Source organism: Neovison vison, chromosome 14 (genome assembly GCF_020171115.1).
Source record: "Neovison vison isolate M4711 chromosome 14, ASM_NN_V1, whole genome shotgun sequence".
In the NCBI taxonomy this organism is placed as follows: Eukaryota; Metazoa; Chordata; class Mammalia; order Carnivora; family Mustelidae; genus Neogale; species Neogale vison.
This window is the reverse complement of record NC_058104.1, coordinates 14,858,516-14,866,757: the sequence shown is the minus strand read 5'-3', so window position 1 is coordinate 14,866,757 and position 8,242 is coordinate 14,858,516. Positions and strand designations below refer to the sequence as shown.

The following is an 8,242-nucleotide window of genomic DNA, read 5'->3' as shown; positions in this document are numbered from 1 at the left end:
CGCCACGGCCCACAGGCCACCACTTCGGAAGCCACGTTTTCGGCCTGGGGTCCGATCCGCAAAATAGGAGGTTTCTCCGTTTGAAAAAACAAGCAAGGAAAACAGTCCTATCACGTGAGTGCTTGTTCAGGGAAAATATGACCTTAAGGATGTTGTAAATGGGTTTGAAAAGGCTCCTTTGAGTCAAGAGGGCTTTCGAGAGAAGCCCCGACATTCATTGCATAGTTGAAGGGTTTAGCTGTCTCTAACAACACGTGGGAACGCGGCCGCGGCCCACCGCGCTCGCGGGCAGTAAGTCTGCAAATAGCACATTTGAAGAAGTAGTAATGTATTAGGTTACTTACTCTGTATCTATTTACATTTGTACAAAGTAAAGCTTTCATCTTACCCTTTGCATATATGAACCATGAGCTCCCGAAGCAACATTTCTTTACAGGACTATGTACACGGCCTCCCCTTCTCATCTGCGGGAGCTCCGCGCGCCGGACCGCGGGCGCCGCTGCCGCCTCCCCCCAGTCACCACCGCGCCGGGTGTGTATGCCATCTTCGCTGTTTTGGTTCAAATCAACAAAGTTTTATACGAGAAACCGAAAGAGTTAGGGATGTGAGAACATCGGACTTGGCTAAAAGACCTGAAAAATTTCAACATAGAATATACAAAAACCATTTCAAAATCTGCACGGAGTCTATACATTTTTTACAAGGGGCGGAGGCGGGGGCGCGTGGCCCCCAGTCTGTGGCAGCGGTCCGTCCTCTCTCGCTCTCCCTCCCTCCCTCTCTCAAGTCTGGCGTCGTGTGGGCGTGGGGCTTCTCCGTCCTCGCTCGGGCCCTGCTCTCCTTACCGAGCCTCGATGTCCTTCAGGGTGTGGGAAGGGGGCCTCTCCCTCATCTCTGCGGACAGAGGAGTAGTCCTGCGGGGCGAGACGGGGCGGCCCCCCAGCGTGGAGATGAGCGGTGGGGGCGCGCTCAGTGCGGCCGTCGGGGGCGTCTTGTTGAGCAGTCCGTTCTGGTGGCCCGCCGTGGGGCTGATCCGGGGGTAGTGCATGCTGGGGAGCCCCGGCGTGATGAGGCTGGGGTGCGGCAGGTGCCCGTCCAGGGAGGCGGGGTGCACCGAGTGCAGCCGCGTGTGCTCGTAGTCCTCCCGGAGCACGTGCAGACGCTCCCGCTCGTCCAGGTGTGCCCCACGCTCGTGTTCCCGCCGAGGGTCCACGGCCAGCGGGTGGTGGTGGTGGTGGTGGTGGTGGTTGTAGTCGTGAGGCTCCCTGTCCCGGAAGGAGCGGTCGGCTTCGTACAGCCGGGGCGTCGAGAGACGGTGGAGGGGGTCGTTCCTCAGCAGGAAGTCCCTGCCCAGCGGGTCTCTGCGGTGGATGTCCAGTTCTCGGTAGGGGTCCCTCAGCGGGTCCCGTATGGGGTCCCAGTGGAAGGAAGGGTACGGGAACCGCTCTCCGCCCGGGATGGCACTGATGCCCATGAAGGGAGTCATCATGCGCGTCCTGTCCAGGCCGCCGATGCTGTTCAGCGGGTGGACGCCGGTCACCCCCACCGTCATGGGCATCGACGCCAGGGGCCCCGGGTGCACGCCGGACGAGGAGCTCGGAGGCGGCGGCTCCGACGGCCGGTGGGTCTGTGGGGCCTCTGGAGGCAGGTCGTGGTCCTCCTTGCGCTCCTCCTTCACCTTGACCTCCGAGCCCTTCTTGGGGTTCTCGTAGGCTGGCTCGCCCTTGCGCTGCTCGGCCTCACGGCTCGAGGTGCTGTTGGGCCTGGCGCTCTCCAGCACGGGGGTCCTCACGTAGGGCGACGGCACCCGGGCCAGCTGCTTGGCCTCTTCGCCCGCGGCCCGCCCCTCGTGGCCGTGGCCGTCCTTCTCGGGCAGGTGGCCCTCCTTCGCCTTGTGCTCGTCGGCGGCCAGGTCCTTGCGGGACTCCGAGTGGTCTCTCTCCCTCTCTTTGGATTTGTCTTTCTCACGTGCCTCCGTGTTCAAATGACCCCTGATCTGTTCGGCGGAGCTACGGTTAGGTCCCAGGGCGCTCGCCGGGAGGACGGGTGCTGGTGAAGGGTGGCTGGAGTGTCTCTTCTCAACGCTTTCCCTGAGGAAGAGAGAGGCAAACAGAGAAGCAGATGAAGCGGGCCTGCCGGCCTGGCGAGGGGCTGCCGATGAGATGGTGGTGTGAGGACAGGCTCGGGTCTGGTGCCTGCGGTCGCCGGGGCCGCCGGGTGTGCACTGTGCCCGGCGGAGCCGGCCATCCTGACCCTACTCACTGAGACGTCAGAGGACACTTTAGGGGGCGAAGTGCTGGGCATGAGGGCGCGTGGGGGCCCGAGGGGAATCATTCTGTTTGTAAGAGATACATGGTCCGTCAAGACCACAGAGGAAGGGTTTTCGGCAAGTGGACGTGGACCAGTAGGGACGGTAACAGTGCTCTGGCGACACAGCCCACCTGTCTCGACCGCTGGGATCATTTAGGGTCGAGCAGAAATGCCTGAGCAGCCCAAACACGAAGACGACCTTTCTGCCACTTCCGTGACACTGAGCCGGAGGGAGGAAGCGTCTGACGCGAACGGGACAGGAGCTTTGAACTCCAGACATGAGGACGAGTGACCCGTCTCAGAGCAGAGGACGCAGGATCAGAGGCCCTGAGAGGTGCAGCCCGGGAGGGGCTCTAAGGGAAACCACGAGTTCGGGGCTCATGGGTTGCAAACGGCACTTGTGTCTCAGGAGGGACAAGGCGGAAATCTGGGGAGAAGATGGAGGAAAGCCGGTAGGAAAAGGGGGGGGGTCCCCAGGCCTCAGGGAACAAGTGGAGAACCATTCTGAGGGCATCTGGGAGTGGACACGTGGAAGAAGAGTCTTAGGGGCCTGTCTGGGACGGGGGCTGAAGCGTCCAGGGCATGGGATGAGGAGCACAGAAGGACCATGAGGCCGACAGGACGAGGGAAGACCGGACCGGGCACGTTGCAGGGACAGAGCGAGACAGACAGGGCTGAGGCCAGGGGCAAAGGCACCTCACTGGCTCTGCAGCGCCCAAGGCGGAGGGGGGTGAGAGAAGGAAGGGGGGTTCCCCTACAGATGCGGTTTCTAGCCAACACGGAGGCCAGGAAGAGGGGCATCTTCAAAAGGTAAGAATAAACAAGCATGTTTTATCACGTTTCCGGATTTGAATCCAAAGGCCGTTTGGACTCCATCAAGAAAGATGCGAGAAGGTTTGCTGCCCCACCGCCTTCTGGTCACCGACAGACGGCCCCGAGAGAATGCCCTGGCCGGGCCCCGGCGGTTCACAGCTGAGAGCTGACCGCCCCGAGTGGTCCTCCCGCTAAGAGCTCGAACACACTGTCTTGAAGGAAAGTGTGTCTTTTTCTTTTCTAAGAAAGCATCAGCGAGAATGAGGAGGACATGCTAATCTGACACATTTAAGGTCTGTGAAACTGAATCCTTTGAAATCACTACTGGGCGTGCATGTGCACACACGCGCCCCCCATACAGTAAGGAAAATCCAAGATCTGGATCCTGTTTGAGACCCAAGTACCCAAGGGAGAGCGCTGGTAGGGGTTTTACTGTCGAGCGTATCTGGTCTTCCCTGCTTTGCAGTCTGAGCAGGAGGAAAACTGCCTACAACAAGAAAACAGGGACGCTTGCTTGAGAATGCCCAGGACATTCTTCAGCAAAAATACCCTCAGACCTTTTTCTCCTAAGGTGATTCTTGTTACAGGCATGGGTTACCAAGTCCAGAGCTGAAAACACGGTTAGTCAAAGTAACTTCCCCACTGGCAAAGCAAAACCCACACCGGGAACGCGTGCGGACGCTCCTTGGCATCTAGGTTAGCAAACTTCTACTCGTCCTCTGTGAGCCCGGGACTGGGGTTTGAACAAAACTTGAGAAAAATATGATGAAACGATGCAAACGTGACTTTCTAAAAGCAAACAAAAAGAAAAAGAGGGAAAGAGAGGGAAAAAAAAAAAAACCTATGGATGATTTAATGGACTGCACGAACTTGAAAGCAAATATGGTGTTGATTCATGCTGTGTGTGTTGGGTCCGGGGTTCCAGCTCGCTGTCTCGGACAGAGATTTCTGCTGGGGCACACTAGCGCTCGCGGGGCCTCGCAGGTTCTCGGGGTGGGTCTGTGTCTGAGTCGGGACGCTCTCGCTGCGCTGTGGTCGTAGCCTACGGGGCGGTGCTCTAGGGGGCCGAGGGGGTGCGCTCGGGGACTCGCGGGGCTGGCCCGGGGCCGAGCCCGGAGTGGGGGCCACACGGCCCTCCGGAGCACGAGGCTGGGTCGGGGCGGGGGCGCGGCCGTCCTGGGCGCACGGCGGGCTCCCCCAGTGGGACTCGAGAGCGGGTTCTTTCCGTACCTTTCTTTGTCATCTTTACTAACGGAGGAGTCTCGTTTATCTACATCTCTATCTCTGTCATGAGCGGCAGCGGACGCGCTACGCTCCAGCTCCCCTGGCTTCAGCCAGGGCGGAGGGGTCGGGAACGACGGAGGCGTGCGGTGGAGCCGGTTCCAGGGTTCGTGAGGGTTGCTAAAGTTCTGCACACTGGGGCCATCCTTGTGGCCGAACATTGAGTTGGGTGCTGAAATGGTGAAGTGGAAAACAAAAAGGTTTAAGAGAAATCATATAATCCGCCGTAATGAAGGTACTTACCCCGAAACTTCTAACAGCACTCAGAGTTAAAATGAGTACATATTATGGGGAGCTGGAAAAGGAAAGGAGATCGACAGACTCATTAGAGGGGCGCCGCCCCACCCTGGACCGGCAGCTCAAGGCTCTCGCTCTCTAACCCAAGCCGACGGGGCGGGAGGGGGCGGACTCCGGAGGAAAGGGCGCCCGATGGAACACGTCTGGTGCATGCAGGAGCCCCGGCATGCAGAAGGGGGTCCTCTCGTGAACAACACCCATCGCCGAGGTGCCTGCCGGCTCCTCCCTCCCCCACAGCCCTGCCAACGGGACCGCCACTATCCCCACGGCGTTAGCGGACGGAAACGGGTCGTCAAGCCCGGACGGCAGCGGACCCAGACAGACACGTAAGGTCTTCGCGCGGGATGACCCTGGGAGGGCCCCCCTAGGGCCGTGACAAACGGACGGCACCAAAGACAAGGGCTGAGCCTTCGGTGAAATGAGCCCATGTTACGCCTCTTTTCCCACTCGAGATACTTTTTGGTAGAAAATGACACAATCCTCCCAGATGATGGAGCACAAAATGCTGCCCATGCTGGGCTAGCCTCAGCCCGGGGCGGTTTTCCTGCCATTTTTGGTAGAGTTTTCTCAGTGCCACTAGTGCCAGAGGTGAGGCGGAGGAAGAGTGGTTTCCCTGTCCACCGGGAGCTGCAGCTAAAGTCCCGGAGGGTAGGGACAGAATGTGGGGGACTGAGCTTAAGTGGCTCTATGGAGTTCAGTCAGTGACACACAGGAACAGTGGGCTTCCCCTGAAACCGGAAACCCCTGCATCCTTCCCCCCAACTCCGCTGCCGAGGCCGGCTTCTCCGGATAGGACCTCATCTGTTTCCCACGAGGACAGTTTCCTTCTAGCTAGAAAGGTCTTGAGCCATAGACAGATCCAAGGAGACACACAGTCCGAGGCAGATTTTTAAAAAAGCTAGAGGTACTCACTAACTGAAGGGTTTCCGAGTCCCCCGAAGGCGTTGCCACCAACCGCTGCGAGGCCAGTGAACGTAGATGGACGGTTAAAAGGCTCTGTGGACAGATCAGGAAGAAGGAAACGGTTGCAGGACTGGGGTGAGTGGAGGGCAAGAGCTTCCCGGGCGTGGGAAGGCAATGTGGGGCCCCTGTCCTCTCTGCACTCGGACCCGATCGGTCCCTGATCGTGCAGAGGGTCTCACTGCGTTTGGGTATGGGCACAGTATCCTAGGACGCCCTCCTGCCCTGTCCTCCGTCCTCGGGGAAAGTACTCTGTAAGGCTCCCAGTGACAAGATGGTGCAGGCCCATCTGTGGAGATGCCCCGTTGTCACATGCCACTGCCTCTACACCTGCCTGACACGCTCAGGAAATACCCAGAAAACAGAGGCCACACTAGAGCATGCACCCTTGCTAGGAAAAGACAGATGCGCAGTGAAACCCGAGGGGACTAGGAAACAGCACGAACACTTCCTTGTTACATCATCTTGCCATTTCTTCCTCCTCCCAGAGGTGGGCAGGCAGAGGGAGTTCACCATCTCGCCCCCGTGGGCAGGTACAGGCTACCGTACGCACGGGTCGCCGGGTGCACGGCTCCTTCCCACCGCTCTACCTGTCGCCTCAGACGGCATCGCGAGTGAGCACACAGCCCCTACTTTAAGACTGTGGTGTCAGAGGTACTGAGATCCCGAGGACGGAGGGCCGGCTGTCAGACTTCTCCACACACCCAACATGGCCCTACGTAGTCACCGGGGTGTCTAGGACCACGGCCAACCCGCCAAGATGCACGGCGGGAGCGCGGCAAACCAAGGTTTTGGTGAGACACGGGTCGCTTCCCATCGCCGATGACAACTTACCCAGGTGAGCGGCAGGGTTAAGGAAGTTGCTGTGGTGGGGGGGCGGCCCAAAAGGGGTCCCGGTTGGGTGTGCAGCACCTAGAAAGTCAAACCCGATAGAATCAGATTTCCCAGAAAGCCACCACCTGCCTCGCTCCCGGCTGCCAAAGGGCCCCATGAGAAAACGGGGGTAAACACGTTGAAACAAGGACGTGGCCAAAGTCCACCCGGGCAACGCGCGGGGGGCATGTTTTATGTTAGCTGGAGAAGTCATGCTCTCCTTCCAAGCTGGGCTGGCCTGGCTGCGCCCAAAGAAGGCATTCCTTTGAGAAGACCTGGGCGCATAGCATTAGAAGCGTGGAGAGACTGCACAAGGGGGGCAGGGTGGGGGGCCGGTTCTAGAACCAAGCAAGCTGGGGGTCAAATGCCAAGGCACGAAGTGTTGGGTTCTTCCCTGAGGGACCTCCAGAGCCGTTAGTACATTCCCGAGCTCACTTGTCCTCTGAAAGGGGGACATCTGGCCACGGGATACTTTCTTCACAGACAGCATGTTGGGGGGCAAGTTTTTCACTCTGAGAAACTTGTTCTAGAAACTGTATTTTCTAATTCTTGGCTCAGGAGCAGCGTGTCTGGGTGGCGCAGAGCCCCTTCCCTGAGGACTGTGCTGGTGGGTACGAGACCATCTGGAGGGTCTGGGCCTGCGGGACCCGGGACCGCAGCTGCATCAGGTGCGAGCGATGAAGTCCTCCAGGCAGCTCCCAGCTTCGGGGCCAGAAAAAGCCACTCTCTTCCTGGCTAACGGACCCTATCTGCCCAGCGGGGACTTCAGTTCAAGGTCAGTGGTGGTTTGGTTTCTCCATCCTCCAGTGTTTCATAGTCTGCCTTAAACAACGGGTGTTTAGGGAGCTGCATCGTCCTCGTCCTGGAGGAAGGTGCGGAAGGGGAGAGAAGGAGAGAGACAGGGTGCGCGCCTGGGAAGCAGGACGACACTTGTACGAGCCGAGGGCATCGACTGGCTTGTTAATGGGGCAGCCGAGAGCCGAGGACACGCGCTGGCGGGGCGGCAGGCTCGGCTCGGAGACCTGACTGGCCGGGCTCTGCTGACATCACCGCTCTCCAGCGATGTCGGCCTGAATTCCCAACAGACGCGAAGAGTGGCCCGGCTGAGCACGTGTGCGTGAATTACACACACTGGCTGCAAGTTTCACCAAAATGCCATTTGGGCGCAAAATCCAATATTGCTTAGACTAAAACAGAGGACCTTTCAGGTGGACATACACGCAGGGCCTCAACGAACGGCCTAAAAACACTCCATGTTGTTTGTGTCCTGCATGTTGGCGAAGTTCTTATAAGCGAGTGTAAGTTCCCCTGGGAAAGCAGATTAAGTGGAGGCATGTGGTGGTCCCTCTCCACATCCTAGGAACTCGAGTTATGTTCTAGATTGCTGTCCCAGGGCACCGGGGGAGCTCTCTGCCCGGCCTAGACGCTGGCTTGGCCTCCGTGGGGGCCATGCCCGAATGATGGTCCGGCTCCTGCCGGAGAGCACAGCCCAGCATGTCATCAGGTGGGAAGAGTGTTGCAGGCCGAATGCAAATCTGGCCGCACTGTCTCTGGGTAGTACACACTAATTAACGCTTCGATGAAGATGGCAGCTTCGCTCAGCCCGGGGCCCCTGGGGGGCCTGGCAGTTCCAGAATTATTGAAGCAAAAGAAGCCAATTCATCGCTTGGCTCCAACGGAAGGCAGGGAAAAATCTCTCTATTTTTCTCCA

At 58.8% G+C, this 8,242-nt stretch overlaps 1 protein-coding gene across 5 annotated transcripts in view; it reads right to left on the bottom strand.

Moving 5' to 3' along the window:
- Positions 1-307: 307 nt before the first annotated feature.
- AUTS2 (activator of transcription and developmental regulator AUTS2) overlaps positions 308-8,242 on the bottom strand; it is a 1,076,911-nt gene continuing 1,068,976 nt past the window's right edge. For all 5 annotated transcript variants that reach the window (XM_044232669.1, XM_044232673.1, XM_044232671.1 and 2 more), the window contains 4 exons: positions 6,493-6,570; positions 5,611-5,694; positions 4,351-4,573; positions 308-2,087 (listed from right to left, as the gene is read on the bottom strand). In XM_044232669.1, coding sequence (XP_044088604.1) covers positions 839-2,087; positions 4,351-4,573; positions 5,611-5,694; positions 6,493-6,570 — 1,634 coding nt within the window. In that variant the 3' untranslated portion in view covers positions 308-838. The remainder of the gene's footprint in view (positions 2,088-4,350; positions 4,574-5,610; positions 5,695-6,492; positions 6,571-8,242) is intronic.